The 22,676-nt window shown below is 36.0% G+C and overlaps 1 protein-coding gene across 10 annotated transcripts in view; it reads right to left on the minus strand.

Moving 5' to 3' along the window:
- The window catches only part of MACC1 (MET transcriptional regulator MACC1), a 168,701-nt gene that overhangs the window by 91,154 nt on the left and 54,871 nt on the right, over positions 1 to 22,676 (minus strand). For 5 of the 10 annotated variants that reach the window (XM_025464321.3, XM_025464322.3, XM_049093686.1 and 2 more), the window contains one exon: positions 16,471 to 16,940. The exons of 2 other annotated variants lie outside the window; for them this stretch is intronic. In XM_025464321.3, coding sequence (XP_025320106.1) covers positions 16,728 to 16,940 — 213 coding nt within the window. In that variant the 3' untranslated portion in view covers positions 16,471 to 16,727. Of the gene's footprint in view, positions 1 to 12,527; positions 12,791 to 16,470; positions 16,941 to 17,921; positions 18,040 to 22,676 lie in introns of those variants that run through there. 3 more of the 10 variants (XM_049093683.1, XR_007402039.1, XM_049093684.1) reach the window with 3 other exon arrangements.

Below are 22,676 nucleotides of genomic sequence, written 5' to 3' on the forward strand. Positions count from 1 at the left end.
ATAAAATGCATTTGAGAAGGTTCTGGGGGAAGATGGCATATTAAGAGGACTCTAGGCTCACCTTGTCTGACAGATACAACTAGATAACAGTCATATCAGTGTAAACAACCTAGAACATGACCCAAAGACAGGTAGAATAAACTCCACAATCAGATGTAGAGAAGAGGCCACATGAAAGGGTAGGAAGGGCAGAGATATGGTCGGGAACTAAACTCCCAAGACTGTCCACAGGAGGAAGGACTGCCAGGGGCACTGAGAGGGGAGAGAAACCGACACCCACAACAGGGAGCCCCTATGGGGAAGACAAACTCCATAACATTCAGGTTTGAAATACCAGAGAGGCTGTATTTTAGAAGTTCTTAAGCTAGAGAGACTTACAACTTAGAATTTAAAAGAATCAGCAGCTCAGCTTGAGGAGAGTGGGAAAGTGAGAGAAAACAGAGCCCCCACCCTTAAAAAGAGAGCATGACAGTCTGTGACATAGAAGCACCAGTTTGAAGGCATCTGGAATATATGGTAGGGAAATTTATTTATTAATTTCTGAGTTTGTCCAGAGGGACAGAAATCTCTGAGGAACTCCTCAGGAACAAAGGAACTGACAAGCTCTATTTCCCTCTTCCCCACACTCCCACCAGCATAAACATGCGATCACTTGCTGGACCTGATACCTAACTTGCTAGTGCTGTCACCTCACACCCCTTTCCCATGCTGTGCTTCTACTAATCCACCCCTCTGGGCAGTATGCCTCAGTCTCAGTGCTGCAGGACCCTTCACACAAAGGAGCTGCCCCACTCAAAGCTTATTAGCACTGCCACCCTGCTACCCCACCCTGATGTGCTCAATCCTGGCTACCTCAATCCTGGCACTATAGGGCCCCTCACACAGAGGATCTGGGACACACACAAAGCTTGCTAGCACTGCTAACAGGCTGCAGACCCCATCTCCCCCACTGTGCTTCATTGGATCTGCCCTCTACAATATGCTCTTGATCAAAGCCAGATATCACAGGCTTCACAGTGTGCAATCAACCCTATACAGTGGGCACCACCACTCCAACAGACTCCTCCATAGACAGACAGAAAGATAGCCACATGCACAAGTGAGATAGATGGAGGCCCCAGGAATAAGCTGGAGGCAGACAACTGGTCTGACTTCAGGCCCCACCCACCAACAGAAGCTGCACAGGGGACAATACAGGGAAAGCAACTTGCCATTTGGTGCAACTGCATGTCTGACAAGTGCCTGGTCTGACTCAATTCAAACCCAAGGAGTCCCCAGACTAGCCCACTAACACTGCAGAGGCCAAACATCGCCCACAACAGGCAAAAAGAGTCATTGCAGAAGATTGGACTGAAGGAAAAAGTGGCTTAGCCACAACAGCAGGATGTATGCAACACTCATAGGAGACACCCTTAAAGCACTAGGTTCTGGTGAACAGGGATGCTGCACAGCAGAGCACTACAGGACCTCTTTTTCATAAGGCCGTTATTTTCAAAAGCAGGAGACATAGCTGTCTTTTCTAACACAGAGAAATAGACATAGAGAATTAGACAAAATAAGGAAACAGAGGAATATGTCCCAAATAAAAGAACAGGACAAAATCACAGCAAAAGACCAAAGAGAAATGGAGATAAGTAATATTCTTATTAATATTAATTAATGTTTATTAATTAATAAGTAATTTACAAATTTACATTAAAATACATTAAACAAATCTATGTATTAATGAGTAAATTCTCCAATAGAGAATTTAAAATAATGATCATAAAGATATTCACTGGACTTGAGAAAAGAGAGGAGGACATCAATGAGACATTTAATAATGAGATAAAAAAGAGCCAATCAGAGACGAATACAATAAATGAAATTAAAAATACACTAGATGGAATATATAGAAGACTAGACAAAGTAAAAAAAAACAAACAAAACAAATCAGTGATACAGAGGACAGAGCAACAGAAAGTAATTAAGCTGAGCAGATGAGATAAAAAATTAGGCAAAATGAGAATACACCTGAGGAACTCAGCAACACCATCAACTATAATAACACCTACCATTATAGGGATCTCAGAAGGAGAAGAAAAAGAAAAGAGGGCAGAAAATTTATTTCAAGAAATAACAGCTGAAAACTTCTCAAATCTGTACAAGAGAAATCCAGAGCCAGGAGGCCCAGTGATCCCCCAATGACATTAATCCAAGGAAGTGCACACCAAGACATACAGTAATTAAGATGACAAAAAACAATGATAAAGAGAGAAGTTTTAAAGTGGTTGCATAGAAGGGAGGCTCCATAAAGCTATCTACTGATTTTCCTGAAGAAACTGAACAGGCCAGAAGACAGTAGCATGATATAGTCAAAGTGCTAAAAGGAAAATATCTGCAGCCAAGAATACTCTATCCAGTAAGGTCATCATTCAATAGAGAAAGAGAGATAAATAGTATCCCAAATGAAAAAGTTAAAGATATTCATGACCACTAAACCAGCCCTACAAAAATATTAAAGAGTACTCTGTTAATAGAAAGAAAAGTGGGATCCCTGGATGGCTCAGTGATTTAGCACCTGCCTTCGGCCCAAGGTGTGATCCTGGAGTCCCAGGATCAAGTCCCACATAGGGTTCCCTGCATGGAGCCTGTTTCTCCCTGTGCCTGTGTCTCTGCCTCTGTGTGTGTGTGTGTGTGTGTGTGTGTGTCTCGTGAATAAATAAAATCTTTAAAAAGAAATAGAAAGAAAATACCATAAGCAAGATTGAGAAAAGTAGAAGGCACAAAATCAGTAAAAACCAGTATTTGTGTAAAAATCAGTCAAGGGATTCACAAGGTAAATGGATGTGAAGTATGACACCATATACCTAAAATGTGGGAGGAGAGGAGTAAAGAATGGATTCAAACATAAGTGACCATCAATTTATTTATAATTTATAAATAATATATATAATTTATATAAATTTATATATAATTTATATTTATAGACTGCTATATGCAGAAGATGTTATACACAAACTGAATGATAACCACAAATCAAAAACTAGTAATAGATATGTGAAAAATAAAGAGAAAGGAATCCAAGTATATCACTAAAGAAAGCTAACTAATTGTGAGAGAAGATAGCAAGAGAAGAAAGGGATGGAGAAAAACAACTATAAAACAAGTAACTAGTAACAAAATAGCAAAAAATACATAATTACTTTGAATATAAATGATTAAATGCTCCAATTAAAAGATACAGGATGACAGAATGGATTAAACGAAACGAAACAAAATAAGACCCATCTATATAGTACCTACAAGAGACTCATTTCAGAACTAAGGACACATGCAGGTTGAAAGTGAAGGGATGGACGGCAATTTATTATGCAAATGGATGTGAAAAGAAATCTGTAGTAACAATACTTATATTGGACAAAATAAACTTTAAACAAAGACTGTAACAATAGACAAAGACAGACACTATATAATCATTAAGGCGTCAATTCAACAAGAAGATCTAACAATTATTAACACATATGCACTCAATATGGGAGCATCCAGATACTTAAATCAGCTAACAACGAATATAAGGAAGTAATCAACAATAGTACAATAATAGAAAGGAACTTTAACACTTCACTTACATCAATGGATAGATTATCCAAACAGAAAAGCAACAAGGAAACAATGGCTTTGAATGACACATTGATAGATTTAACAGATATAATCAGAATGTTCCATCTAACAACAGCATAACACATATTCTTTTCAAGTGTACATGTAACATTCTCCAGAACAGATCACATGTTAGTCCACAAAACAAATTTCAACAAACTCAAAAAGATTAAAGTCACTCCATGAATCTTTTCTGACCACAATGCTATGAAACTACAAATCAACCACAAGGAAAAAAATTGGAAAGAGCACAAAATATTAAATAACAGGCTACTAAACTATGAATGGGCAAACCAAGCAATCAATGAGGAAATAAAAAAATACATGGAGACAAATGAAAATGAAAACACAATATCCAAAATCTTTGGGATGCAGCAAAAGCTGTTCTAAGGATGGAAGCTTATAGCAATACAAGCCTATCTGAAGAAGCAAGAAAGATGTCAAATAAGCAGCCTAACCTTACATGTAAAAGAGCTAAAAAAAAAAAAAAAAAAGACAAAAAACTAAAACCAGTAATAGAAAGAAACATAAAGATTAGAGCAGAAATAAACAAAACATAAATTAAAAAAGCAATAGAACAGATCAATGAAAAACAGGAGTGGGTTCTTTGAAAAGATCAACAGAAGTGATAAATATTTAGCTACACTCATCAAAAGAGAAAGAAAGAGAGAGAGAGAGAGAGAGAGGATCCAAATAAAATCAGAAGTATAACAGGAGAAATAACTGACATCATAGAAATACAATGGATTATAAGAGAATATTCTGAAAAATTATATGCCAACAAATTGAACAACCTAGAAGTTCCCAATCTAGGACAACCTAGATGTTACTAGAAACATATAACCTCCAAAAACTGAATCAGGAAGAAATAGAAAATTTGAACAGAATGACTATCAGCAATGAAATTGAATCAGTAATCAAAAAACTCCCATCAGACAAAAGTCCAGGACCAGATGGCTTCAAGGCTAATCCTACCAAACATTTAAAGAATTGATTTCAACTAATTAATTAATTAATTAATTAATACTTATTCTTCTCAAACTAGTCCAAAAAATAGAAGAGGGAGGAAAACTTTCAAATTCATTCTATAAGGCCAACACTACCCTGATGCCAAAACCAAATAAAGACAATATAAGAAAAGAGAACCACAGGCCAATATCTCTGATGACCATAGATGCAAAAATCCTCAACAAAACATTAGCAAACTGAATCCAACAATAAATTAAAAAAATCATTCACCATGATCAAGAGGGATTTATTCCTGGGATACAGGGTTTTTCAATATCTGCAAATCAATCAATGTCATATATCTCATCAAAAAGGGAAAAGACATATGATCATTTTAATAGATTCAGAAAAAGCATTTGACAAAGTATAACATTCATTCATGAAAAAATCCTAAACAAAGCAGGTTTAGAGAGAACATACCTTAACATAATAAAGTCCTTATAGAAAAACCCATGTGAACATCATACTCAATGGAGAGAAGCTGAGAATTTTTCCTCTAAGTTCAGGAACAACACAAGGATGTCCACTCTCACCACTTTTATTCAATATAGTACTGGAAGTACTAGCAACAGAAATCGGAGAGGAAAGAGGAATAAAAGGCATCCAAATTGGTAAGGAAGAAGTAAAACTCACTATTTGCAGATGACATGACACTATATATAGAAAACCATGAAGACTCCACCCAAAATCTGTTAACTGATAAATGAACTCAGTAAATTTACAGGATATAAAATCAATGTACAAAAATCCATTGCATTTCTATACACTAATAATGAGGCAATAGAAATAGAAATTAAGAAAACAATCCCATTTACAAGTGTATCTAAAATAATAAAATGTCTAGGAATAAACTTAACTAAAGAGGTGAAAGACCTGTACTCAAAATTATAAAAAACGAATAAAAGAAAATGAAGATGACACAAACAAATGGAAAGATACTCCATGTTCATGGATTGGAAGAATAAATATTGTTAAAATGTCCATACTACCCAAATAAATCTACAGATTTAATGCAATCCCTATCAAAATACCAAGAGCATTTTTCACAGAACTAACAATTCTAACATTTGTATGGAACCACAAAAGACTTCAAATAGCCAAAACAATCTTGGAAAAGAAAAATAAGACTGGAGGTATCATAATTCCAGACTACAAGTTATATTACAAAGCTGTGGTAATCAAAACAGTATAGAAATTAGATCAATGGAGAAGGATAGAAAGCCCAAAAAGAAACCCAAGATTATATATGGTCAAGAAATCTTCAGCAAAAGAGGTAAAAATATGCAATGGGAAAGACAGTCTCTTCAATAAATGGTGCTGGGAAAACTGGAGAGCTATCTGAAAAAAAAAAATGACACTGTACCACTTTCTTATACCATACAAAAAAGTAAATTCAAAATGTATTAAAGACCTGAATGTGAGACCTGAAGCTATAAAAACCCTAGATGAGACACCAGGTAGTAATTTCTCTGAAATTGGCCACAGCAACATTTTCCTAGATATGTCTCCTGAGCCAGGAGAAATAAAAGCAAAAATCAACTTTTGGGACTATTATCAAAATAAAAACTTCTGCACAGAGAAGGAAACAATAACAAAACTAACAGACAACCTACTGACTGCAAATGACATATCCAATAAAAAACTAGTATCCAAAATATACTGGACACCCAAAAAACAAATAATCTAATTAAAAACGGCAGAAGACATGAACAGACATTTCTCCAAAGACATCCAGATAGCCAACAGACACACGAAAAGACACTCAACATCATTCATCATCAGGGAAATGCAAATCCAAACTATAAGGAGATATTACTTCACATCTGTCAGAATTGCTAAAATAAAAAACACAAGAAACAAAAAATGTTCATGAGGATATGGAGAAAAAGGGCTTCTCTTACACTGTTCATGGGAATGCAAACTGGCACAGCCACTGGAGAAAACAGTGTAGACGTTTTGCAGGAATTAAAAATAGACTTACCCTACGATCTAGTAATTGCACTCGTGAATATTTACTCAGAATACTAAACACTAATTCAAAAGGATATATGCACATCTATGTTTATAGCAGAATTTTTTACAATAGGCAAATAATGGAACGAACCAATTGTCCAACAACAGATGAATGGATAAAAAAGATGTGATGTATATATAATGGAATATTATTCAGGCATAACAAGAATGAAATCTTGGCATTTGCAAAAACATAGATGGAGCTAGAGAGTATAATGCTAGGCAAAATAAGTCAGTCAGAGAAAGACAAATACTATATAATTTTACTCATATGTGGAATTTAAGAAACCAAACAAATAAATAAAGGGAAAAAAAGAGAGAGAGAAACCAAGAAATGGACTCTTAACTCTAGAGAACAAACTAGTGGTTACCAGATGAGAGGTGGGTTGGGGGGATGGGTTAAATGGGTAAAGGGGATTAAGAGTATTTTAGTCATGATGTATACTGAGTAACGTATAGAATAGTTGAATCATTACAGTGTACATCTGAAACTAATATCACACTGTTACCTATATTGGAATTAAAATAAAAAACTTAAAAAAAAACAATGTAAAGACAAAAATGCATTTAAACAAAGTAGTTGATTTTAGCAAATAAAAAGACAAAAATTGACCAAATCATTTTTGTTATGAACTGTGCCTCCTAAATACTTATGTTGAAGTCCTAAACTTCAGTAGCTGACAGTGTGATTGTATTTGGTGATAAGGACTTTCAGAGGTAAATTAAAATGTGGTCACTAGGATAGGCCTCAATCTTATATGATTTATGTCCTTAAAAGAAGAGATAGGACACAGACACAGGCACCAAGGTAAAACCCTGTGAAGACATAAGAAGAAGATAATCATCTCTAAGTCAGAAGTGAGGTCTGAAACAGATCCTTCCTTCATGGTCCTAGAAGAAACCAATGGTGCCAAAACTTTGATCTTGGACTTCTCGCCTCCAGAATTGTCAGAAAATAAATGTCTATTGTTTAAGCCACACAGTCTGTGGTACTTTGTTATGGCAGTGCTAGCAAATTAATATAGTTTTCTAGTAGGTAAACACAGAATATACTAAGTGGTCAAAATGGAGCTCTCATTAAAGATAGATTTAGAACCTTGCTTGAGGCAGGAACCCAGGGCGGGTGGATTGATTACTTGCAGTGCATTTGCAGCTCTCACATGGAAACAAGTTCATCCCTAAGTACACAGTAATCTTCCCAGCAATCAAAATGGAAATACAAAGTTTCTCCATCCAAGACTGTAAAAGGAGGGTTTTAGATTTTTTTTTTCTTCCAAACTATCAGTGAAACCTCTTACAAATGGCTTTAGGGATATAACATCAAGTCCTCTCTCCTAGTCTTCTCACAAATAACCTTGACTGCTAATCTCTTATTTTGCCACAACCCACAGTATTCCACTCCACCCTGAAAAACAAAAAACAAAAACAAAAAGAACAATATTCTCTCCTAAAGAGAATCTCTCCATACAGAGCAAATTTGGAATATAACTGAACACATTTTAAACAGGAACTATATATCAAGAAAGAAAATGTTTATGGGTTCCTAAAAATGGACAGGGTGAACTGTATGATCGTGTGCATTATATCTTAGAAAGCTATTATGTATGTAGAACAAACAAGCAAACACACCACTTTTGTCAGTGTATTTCTTTCAGTTGACCCTATTTTTCACTGATGTCTTGGAATCATCTAATTCACCTTGTTCATATTGCTGTTCTACTTTCCCCTTGGGCAACATTTAGAAATTACTATTGATCCAAAAGAGGAGATAAAAGTCTTCAGTGAAACATCAGATGGCTGAGAAAGATAAAAATACCACTGATCTTGAGGGGGATCCCTGGGTGGCTCAGCGGTTGAGTACCTGCCTTCGGCCCAGGGCCTGATCCTGGAGACCCAGGATCGAGTCCCATGTCGGGCTTCCTGCATGGAGCCTGCTTCTGCCTGTGTCTCTGTCTTTCCCCAACCCCAACGTGTCTCTCGTGAATAAATAAATAAAGTCTTTAAAAAATAATTAAAAAAAAAGAAATACCACTGATCTTGGGCTTGCTTTCATAATTGAATTCAGAGTATATTAAAAAGATTTTGCCATGCTGTTTTTCACTGGTAGGTAATACCATTCGATTCTAACTTTATAATTTTATCAATCTGTTATTCTGGGAACTCCTTTATCCCTCCCTCCCATTCAGCTTCTTCCTGGCAGTAGGTGAGATTTCTACTAGGTTATGAGTCCTACTTTGAGAGTAAGAAATTAGAGTAATAGAAGGCAGATCGCCCCTGGACCTCCTGGGTCAAATGAACGCATAGTTTTGATGGGGTCTTAGATGGCTCTGTCATGTTATCAGCAATTTAGAAAGTGGTATGTGGAGGATAGATATTATAGGTGAAATTCCATTTACTTAGCATTTGATTTAGTGCAGAAGTTTACAGAAGCAGGCCCATTACCCAGTCTCATAAGGACTCAGATGACTAGCTTCTTGAATTACACCAGAGGGAGAAAGTTTTCCTGTTACAGGAAATAGTGCAGAGGTTAATCTCACCTTACATTTTTGCTGTTGGCCTCTCCAACAGCCGTCTCCTTCCATTTTCAAAAACATAATTGATTTTACCTGGTGATCAAGGATTTCAGTACTCCTTGGATATACTGTCAAAGGAGGAGTATGTGACCGACAGTTCTGGCCCATCAAATGACCACTGGTTACAGTTCTCTGTGATTGGTTGAGGGATGACCACACTTAAATTGGTCCAATCAGAAGGACCATTCTTTTGGGTTATCAGGGATTACTCTCTTGTCCTACCCATTAATCAGTTTTGCTCAGAAAAGCAGAACCATCAGCAATGATGTACATTAAGGATTTATTATGGTGATTTGACCTTCCACATGTATGAGAACTGGTCAAAGTCTTGGCTGGTTCCTTCTGTCTTGCTGCTGAGCCTGAAAGTCATAGATCACGCACGCCATAGGAAAGAAAAGATGGACATGGACTGGGGAAGAGTAGATACAACTGGAATCTGTGCTTGTGGGTCACTAGCACCCATGCTGGTTTCTCTCTGACTCCAAATCTGCAGCCTGGCTGCTGATCATAACCCATGTAAGCGGGGCTCTCGCTGTTGACTGGCATTCACACCTGGCCACGATTTGGAGAAGGGGAAGAAAGAGAACATAGGGAAACTGGAGCTGCAAGCCAGGCAGTTGCCCCTCCATCCTCACCCCTCCAACAAACTGAGTCAGGGTCTGCAGTAGGGCCTGAACCAAACCCACCTTTGAAGAGTCACAGTGGCTGCTGCTCTACTGTGACCTTGCAAATATTCCACAAATTTTTCTTGAGGCCAGCCCTAACTAGAAATATTTAGTGAGGATAACTCTGAGGAACATAGTTTGGTTTAGTTGAGTTGACACACTACAAAGATAAAACAGACTGAATGTGGAACATGGGAAATGTTTGGCTGGACGTGCTGCAGCCAACTTGAATCCTGAGAGGATAGCTCAGTGTGGCAAGGCTGCTTTTGTGCAGCCCAAGGATGAAACCAATGTAATCAAAGGTACAGAAGAGGGAGAAAGAAGAAATTTGATCACATCCTTCAAGCCCTGAATACAGTGAAGCCTGAAACTGCCCTAGAGTTTTCAGATATGAAAGACAATAAATTCTTGGTGCTTAAGCCAGTTTGAAACAGGTTTTCTGTTCTGATATCAACTCTTGATAGCCTGCTAAATGACCATCTTAACATAGGGCTGCTGGGTTTGCTTTAGCTGAACTTTCTGAGTAGCTTTAAAGACCAAACTGAAGCAGTATTAAGTCTATCCTGGAGAAGACCAAGCTGCAGTTAATTTATAAGTTATTACTGAGCAGATAAAGAGAAAGAAGGAAGATACTTTCCATTTTTAAAAAGACCAACACAAAGAGAGGAAGACAGAGTTTCCATTGTCCCTTAATAGTCTCTTTTCCTTAGACCATAATCAAACTCTTTTCCATATCTACCCTCCACTTTCCTTTCTTTACACTGTAATGTGAGGTGCCTGGGTGAGCACTGAGTACATATTTTCTGGGAGTAAAAGAGTATATTTTCCTCCCACAAAATGAATTTTTCTAAGAAGTTTGTTAGCTAATTCTATTATGCCATTTAATCTAATGTGTGTAAGATTAATATTATACCAAACTTACCAATCCCAAAGTCTGTTTAAAAGACTGAGCTTGGTAGAACCAATTTAAATAAGACCAGTAACTTCATCATGACTGTTTTGATTTTAAGTACTAATCATACTTATATGGATATGCTAAATGTCCCAGTATGTACCAAGGGCTCAAATGCAGGCTTAAATTTTAGGAACTTTAAAAATCTGCTTCCAGGATAGCCTCAATTATTTCTATGAACAGAAAAAAAAAAAAGTTGTAGACCCTCCTAGTTACCCAAAGAAACAACTTAAAAAGAAAATGATGTAGAGGGTGAAATACAATACATAATGTTTAAGTGAACTTGTCCAGCTCATCACCCTTCTCAGAATCACCATCCCTTTAAATGTGGAAGTATTCAGGAAAGAAAATGTCTGGCTACCCTATTAACAAGTGCCTATAATCATTTTGGAATTCTACAATGAAAGTGATGCATCTAGATAGCTGTATTGATCAGATTAAAAAATATTTTTCCCAGTAGGGAAAATTAATTCAACAAAAAGTTTAACAAGTGATGGGTCAGTAAAACAAGGATTTCTCAAAAGAAACAAGTGCATTATTACATATATTTTGCAAAATCATCTTAACACACTGAAATTATGAATTATTAATATCAAATTATTAACCTATTTTTACTCAAATGTGTTCAAATGAGATGCAAAGTTCTCAATTATTTAAATTAGCTTTTTTTTTTAAAGATTTTATTTATTTATTCATAGACACACACAGAGAGAGGCAGAGACACAGGTAGAGGGAGAAGCAGGCTCCACGCAGGGAGCCCGACGTGGGACTCAATCCCAGGTCTCCAAGATCACACCCTAGGCTGCAGGCGGCGCCAAACCGCTGTGCCACCAGGGCTCCCCAATAATAAGGCTTTTATCAATAAGATTCACTGTGAAAAGTTCACCTGATATATAGCATTTTTGTTTTTTATTTTATTTATTTACTTTTTTTTTGCATTTTTGTTTTTTATAATTTATAATTTAAAAACTAATTCTCGGATGGAATGACACAAAAACTTGTTTATCTAAGAGCAAGTTTTTCTGGCTTAACAAAAATTTATTTCTAGACAGAGAAAGGAAATTTTAATTCACTGGTTCTCAAAAGTGGGGTTCCTGGTCCAGCAGTATCTATATCACAGGGGAACTTAACAGAAATGCAAATTATTGGTTACCACCATAGACCTGTTAAATCAGGAATTTGGGGGTGGAGCCCAGCAGGCTGTGTTCCAGAAAGTCCTCCAGGTGATTCTGCTGCTGAAATTGGAGACTTCTGCAAGAGAGGTTGCCTGGTCTAAGGCCTTGCAATGATACCAGAGAATGTTTGGCGGTGTGTGTGTTTTAGGTCACTACTCGTAAAACTCCTGCTGCCCTTCTAAGCAACCCTCATGTACCATTGTCTAGTCTGTTTGAATGGTTGGGTGGTTTTCAACTATTCAAAACAGTACATATTGCAAAAACAATTTCACTAGGTTATGTAAGTAATAGTGTAAAGTGCTGTAAAGTGCTTAGTATGTTCCTGTGTGTATGCTATGTGTGCTATGCCTCACACATAAAGGACATTATTTTGACGTAGATCATTATGTTCAAATTATTAGCCTTAGTTCACATTCTCTTCCTGTATAGCAAAACAAATAAAAACACACGAAATATCCTACTTATTATATATTCATAGACATTTAAACCCAACGGGAACTTTAGAGGTTACCTAGTTCAAATTCTTTATTTTATGGATGAAAAAACTGAAGCCCAGAGAGGCTAGACAACAAGTCAAGTCTCTTAGAGGGGCACCGAGTGGCTCAGTCAGTTAAGCAGCTGCTTTCGGCTCAGGTCATGATCCTGGAGTCCTGGGATGGAGCCCATGTCGGGCTCTCTGCTCAGCTGGAAGTCTGCTTCTCTCTCTGCCCCTTCCCCTGCTCCTGTGCTCTGTGATTTCTCTCTCAAGTAAATAAATACAATCTTAAAAAAAAAAAAAAAAGAAAGTCTCTTAGGAAGTAATAGGCAAAGATTAGAAGCCACAGCTCTCAACTTCTAGACTGCTGTTTTACAGAGGAAGCCCCTCTTGTATTCACTACCACAACAGCAGTACTTGCTCTGGACTTTTCTCCTTTGGCACTACTAATTTTTATTCAGTACTGATCTCTCCTACACTCCCTCATATATGAACTGACACTATTATTCAGAATTGCAAAGCTATTAGGTTCAAAATGTTCTGGGTTATATAAGCTTAGCTATACATAAAGAGAAAATCAATGTAAAAAGTACATGCAGAAGCCACAAATTTATACACTTACTGAAATCTTGATGCTGAATATGAAATAAACAACAGATGCTACACCTGCACAAATTCAAGTTTCTTGTGTACACATAATCGCTTTTTATTTTGTGTTGTGGACTAATATATATGCAAGAAAACAACTTTTAACAATTATTTTATTCTGAAGAATGCCTTTGGGTTAACCGCACCTAGCATATTGGTAATATATGATCTTTGGAACTTCACTAACTAAGCTATACAGCAGTACATGGGAAATAACTTCACATAGAAGAGGGGGAAATTATGTGGGAATAAGAAGAAAACATCTATTTTAATTAGAAAAGTGTCTAGCAACATAATTTTTCATTATTCTCCTTTTTTTATATTGCCTCAAATATTCCTTAGACTTTTATTTTTTAAGATTTTATTTATTGATTCATGAGAGACACAGAGAGAGAGAGAAAGAGAGGCAGAGACATAGGCAGAGGGAAAAGCAGGCTCTCGGTGGGGGGCCTGATGCGGGACTCAATCCCAGGACCCCAGGATCATGCCCTGAGCCAAAGGCAGACACTCAACCACTGAGCTACCCAGGCATCCCAAATATATTCCTTAGACATTGAAAAAATTACAGAAAATATAATTTACAGTAGCATAGCATGAAAACTCAAGTTCTGAACCTTCTAATTATAGCATGGTATGATGTGAATGTATTCTCCCTATTGTATTTCCTTTTTCTCCTACTGTATTTTCATATCATATATTCAAACCTGTTTATTAGCAATGACATTTCTTAGACTAATGCCATCTATTAATGTTGTACATGCTGCTCCTTCCAGAAGTGTAGTTATCCCCAAGGTCAAAACTTCATATGGTATTTTCTACATTACAGGACATGAAAGTGTGCTGTATCCATTATTGGTATGAACAGTTAATTATCCACTCTTGCATGCACCTCCTTAATTGGTCTTCATATTAAGGCTTTAACAGAGGAAGTGGAGGATCAGTGGCTTACATAGAAAAATTGTTACACTGCAAGCTGAGAGCTGAACTAAAATCTCATCCTAACGCATCATTAGAGAAAAAGCCCGAGGTACTGAAAGAACTATCTATGATATTTCCACTTCTGAAATGCTTAAAGAAGTTTTAGATTAATGGCTTTTGATGCTTTTAATGATGTCAAGGATGGGATTTAAGTGCCTTATTAATTTCCTTGATTTGCTGCCAAATATTAAAGGCAATTCAAGATTACTGAGTTAATCTTTCCTGATTATGAAATCCATTATAGGAAGAAAAATACAAAAATCAGAAAAGTAGAAGTGATTTATAAAAATATTAGAATATATTTATAAGAACAGAGTGTTTGTACATGGATTTAAAATTCCTCTGGAAGGATTTGTTATAAGAATATAAGATATCTTTGTATATATTAATATTTAAGCCATTGCTTCATCCTTTAGTTGGACCTCATGTTTTTCATCTTTTAAACTCTTTTTAAACTTCCCAGCCACAGTCACAACACATGATGTGATATAAACCTGAAGTGATTTGTTTAATCTTACTACCCTAATCAGCTAACAAGATCTCTGTCTTCTCAGATCTTAGAGCCTGGAAAAACCCAGTTATTAATTCCGTACTATCTCTTCCCGAAATTCTCTGGTTTGCTGACATGCTAATAAGATTCCAAGAATGTTCTAAAGAAAGCAAAATCACCACTAAAAATGATTGTGTCCTGAACTTACATACTGTATTTTTTTTCCCTCTCTCTGAATTTATTTTCAACTAAAATAAATTCTGTCCTTGAATGTGTGTGCATAACTCCCTGGGCAGGCTATGTTCTCTTATTATCAAATATAAATATTGAAAGCCTTGAAGATTGTTCTTAAACCTAATTCAAATTACCTTTGCCAGCATAACAAATACCCCTGGGTAGGTGGATTAAAAGCTCTAAAAAGATTCTGCTTTTACTTTTTAGCCAAATGGACATGTTTTATTCAGGATCCCCGGACAAAATCCTTATTCAGCTTATCATGTTACCTTTGAGGGTGTGTCTTTCCTTCCTTCACTCCTTTACCCTTTTAGGCCCTTTCTGTTGGCTCCCTGCATTTCCAAAGCTCCCCTTCTGCCTGAGGGAGGAACTACCTCTTTTACCCTCCCAGACTAGAAGCAATGCCCCATCTCCTTCAGGCTCATCACTTCTTTCCCAGGGCAAACATGTCTGATCTTTTGGCTTCATGTGATGGCCCTCCATATAAGGCTGAGATGCCAAGGGGTCTCAGCCTGTCCCTTGCAGCTCTTATTACAGATTCAGTTTTACATTTAACTGTATAATGTTTTAAATTGTTGCTTGTTTCTATCACTTAGCAATACTGAAGTCAGGGATCATGTTTCTTTCCCTATTATTAACCTCAAGCATCTATGTGTCTGCCACAGAATAGGTACACACACTCCAACTGTTGATTAAATGACAATAAATGAATGACTGTCCAAAACAAATCAACGCTGGCAGGTGGCAAAAGGATTGAACCTATGAGTAAGCCCAAACCATCTTTTTGTGAACTCCACCAGCAGTTAGCGTTTGTACTGAACTAAATTATTATATAGTCTCTGTTTTCCAAAAGCTTTCTGAAAAACTCTGACAAACACACTCACATACACACATATTTGCATGAACACATGAAAATTCACACACACAGGTATCAGTGTTTTGGGTGGTTGAGACTGCTACCCTCAACAGTGATAAATCAGGCTTTAAAAAATAATTTTTCTTATTAAAACTCCCTGAGAGTGAAAGAACTACTGTGCACTATGATCCTGAAGAAAAAATCCAGGTTAAGCAGGATTAGCTATGTCCCAAGTTACTGGAAGAAGATGGTGAAAACTATAGTTCATGGATACAGACAATAGATTTCTGATGATAAATCATATTTCTTTCTGGCAGTCTTTCAAAATATAGTGGAAAAGTATAGCAAGCTTCACTTAAAATGAAGTAGCTACCCTGTCCCTATGAGTTTTAATATGCATTTTTAATTTTTACTATTTTGCTATGTGCTATTTAAAAAAAATAATAAAACCAGGTTTTGCAGACAGAAAACTTAACTCCACATTGGCTATATTGCCCTGAGTGTCTTCTCCAGTCCTTAGTCTTTTCAGATGAAAAATGGGAAGAATGTTAGCAAACTCCACTGAGAAATTAAAAAAAGATTAAATATCGAAAGATTGTAGTCCTGTGCCTATCCACAGAATATGTGTTTCCTTCTCCTCTCTCTTGACCTGCCTACTGGTAAAATTCCAGTGTTCACCCTGGAAGCCTCTAGTTTATCTGGGTATCTGTGTGATACAATTATGCTAACAGTCATTTGTTTTAACTTAAAGAAATTGAATGTAACTTTGAAAAGACAGAGGGTTTTATTTTCCTTTCTCAACAATACAACAGCTTAATGTTTGCATTTGAAACATACATAAAAATACATGCTTGATTGTAAGACCTACCCTTGGATTTTGTGTGAGGCTGTGCTTTCACCAGGAAAAAAATCTTTTTCAAACTTGAAAAAAACAAGTAATACTTTTATGAGATTCTTTACACACACACACATTTTCCCCCTACCATTCTCCCTCCTCCCCAGAACACACCCTTCATTTTTATACTTCCTCAGAAGTGGAGAATGCAGTTGCTCTCAAAAACTCTAAGGAATGTATTAGTATTAAAGCTCCAGTTAAATCTCGCCACTGTTTGGTCACAGGGTTTTTCATTTTGTCCAAAGCTGATTGAAGGTCTTGTAACATGTCTCTGTAGCTGTTTCCATAGTGAGCACCCCAAGTATAGAGAAAATCATAAGCAGGTTTCCACATCATCTATAAAGAAAAAAAATTAGACTGGAGTAGAGCAGAAGTAAAACAGAAGAAAATAGATGCTTTTAAAAAAGAAGTTTTAAAAGCCTTTTAGGATAAAAAAAGGAATACCAATTATATGTAGATTTACTTAATATCATAGAAAACATGCTCTAGTAACTATCACTTCCCTGTTATATCCCCTGTTTCTAAACCTTGCGATTTTTAAAATAATGACTACAAATAGGGCCTCTTTTTTTCTTGATCCATCATCTAAACATTACTCATTGCTTTGATCTGAATATAAAAATTCCTTGCAAAATTTCTGGATGATATTTAGATGTTACTGAGATAAACTTCTCACTCTCTGAGACACTTTTAAGGTAAGGTAATGACTCTTGTAATAGTATCTGTGGTGAGCTTTACAATACCACACATCAGAGAAAGAGCTATATGGTATATTTAATGCTTTAAGTAAGTCATTTTATATGAGCAAGTCTATAAACAAGGAAAAATGTACCTTCATGATCAAGTCAAAAAGAAAGCAAAAATACAGTACTTTAATTTAAAAAGTAATTTAATGAATCACTTTATGACCGAAAGAAAGATCAATATTCAGTACTTCATTATGCTTTCCCTGAGCACCCACCCATACCAATGACATCATTGTTTCCATAGAAATAAATGGACGTCAAAGAGGAACTTCATGTTCAGGCATGTATGTAATGGTAACCAAGGCAACCAGTCTCAGGGAGAATAAAGACAAAGACCAAGCAAATAAGACAAATTGTAGAATAACACACACACACACACACACACACACACACATACACACACAGAAACACATCCAGCTTAAAATAAATTCCCTCTAAGAAAACGACAAAATGAACCATGCACTTATAACTGGAATATTTAGAATCTAAACTTTATTACTTGCTACTAATTTGAGTTCACTAAACTAATTCATTTGTGATTTTATCACTTGCAAAATGCAGGAACACAGACCGTGAGCTCAATATTATGCAAGTTGCCGTCTTAAAGTAGAGCCTCCATTCACAGTAGTAGCACATGAAGTAGGGCCTGGGATATAATTTTTCATCCTGCTTTGATGGCCTCATATACTCTACAATTGAAATTAAAAGAATGAAAGACCTAAATAAAGAGTTCCATTATGTTTCAATTTAATCTACATAAAAGGCTAGGCGTTGAACTCAAAAGATAGTTTGATGTTATTCGTCCAAATTAGCATTCCTGAGAACCCACAAACACTCGTATCTTCATCCCTCTTAAGGAAGCTTGATTCTGCAAGGTACTGAACAGAAAATAATTATCAAAGTTCTACCATGTCCAGGTGGTCATGATGCATTGTCCCAAATGATCCCAGATTTTGGTGGGTAAGCTTTACCCTCTCCAACCTGGCTTATAAAGAACGGTATCTTCCATCACTGATAGACTGTGAATGGGGTGTCCTCTCATATATTTTTCTGAATACTCACTTTGAAACCAAACCTAGTGGTCACCACTAATTGTTCAGCAATGGTGGATGAGTTGAGGCATATTACCAGAGCCTTTTTGCCAGATTCAATCTTGCCTGTGACTGCTTAGATGCAAAGACACACTAAACAAGTAGACTATTCTGTAGTGAGTATATACAAACTCTCTGTAAAAGCTTTTGAGACCTGAGTTCTATATTGCATTCATTTAAAATTCCCTGATGCTCAACTAGCTGGTACGTTATTTTTCAACATGTCATATGTTGTTTAAAATCATGATGTTTATAGCTAAAGGCTTCTAAGATTTTATGCTAAATCCCTTAGTAAGTGAATGATAAAAAGATGTATTTGAAGATATTTTATGATAAATAGCAACTGGGATGTTTTGGTACCAAGATGATGGCATAGTATCACAAAAAACAGATGTTTTCTAAAGAATCGCAGTGGGTAATTTTCAGGTTGTGCACTACTACGTGTGCAGATTCAAAGTAACTTCACAGAGGCAGCCAAAATGGCTCCACTGCTTTTCCTGATAGAAAAACTCTGCATCACATATCTTGCCGCAGCAGCACGGTGGATTGCTATGTATAGAAAAGCCCTGAGGCATATTCAATCAGGCAGCCGTCCCTTGGTGCTGTCTGAAGCAGGAAATACACCCAGGTGATGCAGGAATTGGAAACTACAGATTCAGAAGAAGTCCAATGATACACTTATCTACTCACTTGTGCAGAGAGCCACACAACGCTCTCACATTTGGCAATTTTTACTGATAGAGCATTTCAGTCAGCTCTCGCAATTCAGAGAAATTTCTGAGCCTGAACCCTAAATAAGACATCTGAAAGTATAAAAGGACTCCCCAGGACTACTCTGAATTAGTCAGAAGTGCAAGGAAGGATATTGCCTTAAACTTATTGGGGATTCTCTGGAGTCTAATCCATAAGCTACATAGAAATGGGTACAATAGCTTAGGGCAATGGTAAACATCACGATTTATACTAAAATGAGTATATATTGCATTCCATTTTTGTTTCTCTTTTCAGCAAACTAAACCTGAATATTCCTTCAGTGCAAAACCTGATCTGCTATATAAAACATCATTTATGGCTCTGAATAGAAATGACATAGAAACATTATGGAAGCATAAGTACAATGAATATATTCAAAATACATTGTTGTTCATTAATTAATTATTTCACTTATTAAATCAAGAATATTTGAGTAGCTACCACTACAAATAATTTTGTTACACAAAGGAATAAAATGGTGAATATGGCATGGCTTGATTTTAGAAGCTTATAGCATGGAAGGAAATAGATACTTGCATAAACACTGGCCCGATGCAAGAATAGACAGGATTTGGTCACTACTAACAGTTGTTAAAAACTCAAAAAATTACTTTCATATTTTAATTTAATGTAATAAAAATTATAAAATAAAAATGATAGTTCCATTGACTGAGAAGCATTACAGTGTAATAAAAAGAAAGATTGGTTTTGGTGTCAGAGTCCTGGGTTAACATCTTTAGTTATGTTCCCTGTTGGATGGGTCAATTTGAGTAAATTAATCAAAGTATCTGAGCTTTGAATTTTGCACTCCTTAAAGTATATATAATAATATAGAAAATGAAAATATAGATAATAATTTCCAGGTTTATGTCTAAAGCACTTCTTGAAGGGTCCGGCATACAGTTACATTTAATACTTTTTAATAGGATATGAGTGTGTAGTTTTGGGATGAGAGAAAGGTAAGAAATCTAGTTTTAACCCTACTGCATATGAGGTGAAGGAGGGAGTATCTTTATCTTCAATAAGATATTGGAGTAGAGATATGACCTCCAGGGAACAGTCAAGAGTTTAGCAACACTCATGCTAAGCGATGGTGAAAGCATTAGAGTGGAGGAAAATGCCAAGAAAGAAAATGAAGGGATGAAAAATTTAACCCTTAGTTAAGTCTACAGTTAGGGATTACAACTAAGAAATAGAAGCAATAAAAAGATGAAGAGAAACTGGTGTCAGAGTAATAGAAAATGGAATGGGGTACTTCATGTTGCAGAAGTCAAGGACTGATAGCATCCCAAAAAGGACATTCAGCTCACAGCAGTTTCTCAGAGCCTATTGTTCACATAGCCTTCCAATTCCATGTTCAGTGACATCACATAGAGAGGTTAAAGTCATCAATGTTAGGAGTTGTTATACCATGGAAGCTGGCAAAGTTATACCCTACAGTGTAGGGCTTTTTCTCCCTTGAAGAGTTATTGAACATTTGCCAGCATGCCACTGGCTGAGGACATCTCTTCTCTGTTATCCCCCTCTGCTACCTCTAACATCAAATAATGTGGAAGCATGAAGCAAAACTGAGAAAATCCAGAGATTTGGCAATTAGTAAGTCTTTGGTAACCATGAAGAAGGCAGTTTCAAGTGGCAGGAGGCAAACTGGAGGTATGAGCAGGTGCCAAGGAACTAGAAGCCACAGAAAAAGTGGGTCACATTTGGAATTTCAAAGTTAAAGGAAGAGAGACAAAGTGAGAAGGAGAAGCAGTGGAAAATAAAAGCATTTTTAAAAGGAAAAAATCTGCAAAAACTAGTATTTTATAATTGAAAGGGGAGGTTGGTTTGAATCCTAACTTAGTGACATGAAGAATTTAGTATTGATGAAGATTAAGGAGGTAGCATATATAAAACACTCAAGAAGATAAGTTAACTTACTTCAGGCAGAACACAGAAACATACAAATACTAAAATTATTATGGAGTTAAGATACATAATAGGGCAAATATCAAGAACTATTGAGAAGAAATGGGAGCAAAAGCATAAGCTATAATTATGTCCTTGACAGAAAAGAGAAATATTAAATTTGGGGAACTGTGTTTTAAAATTGTATTTTATTAAGAGAAATAAGCAAATCTCTGTCAGGTATGGTAAATATAACTTTTTCTATATTGAGATTTGCCTTACAAAGCATGACAAAAATCCAGCCTTCATCAATGCATCAGTTGTTGCTGTCTTTTGTGGCATAGCTATATGACATTTGACTCAAATCCTTAAATGTTTACACTTTTATTTCCTCAGCATTTCTTTCTATGTCACTGTACTTCTCTTACTCAGCAAGTGAACATATTCTATTGAAGGCAAAGACACAAAAGGGAACTTGCAAATGTTAATTTAACTACAGACTTTATGAAATTATGTCCAAAAATACACACTGAAAGCCACAAAGGATTCTCAGCTTTGTAATAATTCAAGAGAAAATGAAGTATTTTTTTTCTGGAAATGTTTGAATGAAAAAAAAAATAAGTAGAATAAACAAATTTCTTTCCAGGATGACCTAAGTCCTCCAAAAGCTGGAAGTGATTGTGGATTGCTTAGGTCTCTTCCAGGTTTATATTATCTTCTATCTCTTCAGTGGTTTGAAATACTTCTTCCACCGAAATAGTTCTTCTGCTTGTGTTCAGTGTTATGATTTAAGGGGTGATATGCAGAATCTCTGCGCTAATGCTTAGACAAATCAAAAGGAAAGCATGCTCCTGAGAGTTTTTGTTGAATTATTCTTAATCACAAAACAAATTCTCTCAGCTTTCTCATCTCAGTCACAATTATTTGACACACAGTTCTCATTCTTACTCCTCTACTCTTATATTTTTTAATATTAACTTTATGATGTTATGGGTTCATCTCTGAATAGGAGCATGAGGCTGTCAAAAGCATAGAGTTGTTAATTTCTCAGAAATGTGTTTTGGTCTCCGTCTATAAGTGGCAGTAGCATCAGTAAGCATTTAACCTATCAAAAGTTAACAGTTTCCAAAGTTCTAGCATTTCTCTAAAAGAATTATGTCTTTGGTTTATCTCCCAGATATTAAAGGACAAAGAAAAAGGTAAAAGAGCAATAAAAGAAGTGGTGAGATGTCAAAAGAAATGAAACAGGAATAGAGATTTAAAAAATAGTTTTCCAAATTTAGAGTGCTTATTCCCAGAAGCCAGTAAGATTCATTAGATAAAGCTCTAGATAATGAAATGCAACATGAATAAAAGCAATTCAGATCTGAGGAAAGCATTCTATGTCTTTTTTTAGCTCATAAAACATGAATTGCATAAAGAATGCAATTGGTTAACTACATTTGGATAATTACATTTTGCCACATTAAAAGATTCATAACCCACCTACTTTCCTCATAAAACTATAGAAGCAATGTTTCATTTTAAGTATAATTAGCTGAAGAAATATTAAGGCAAATTTGCCTTATTAATGATTATTACATGTGTTTTATATT

The sequence above is a fragment of the Canis lupus genome, chromosome 14, assembly GCF_003254725.2.
Source record: "Canis lupus dingo isolate Sandy chromosome 14, ASM325472v2, whole genome shotgun sequence".
Lineage (NCBI taxonomy): Eukaryota > Metazoa > Chordata > Mammalia > Carnivora > Canidae > Canis > Canis lupus.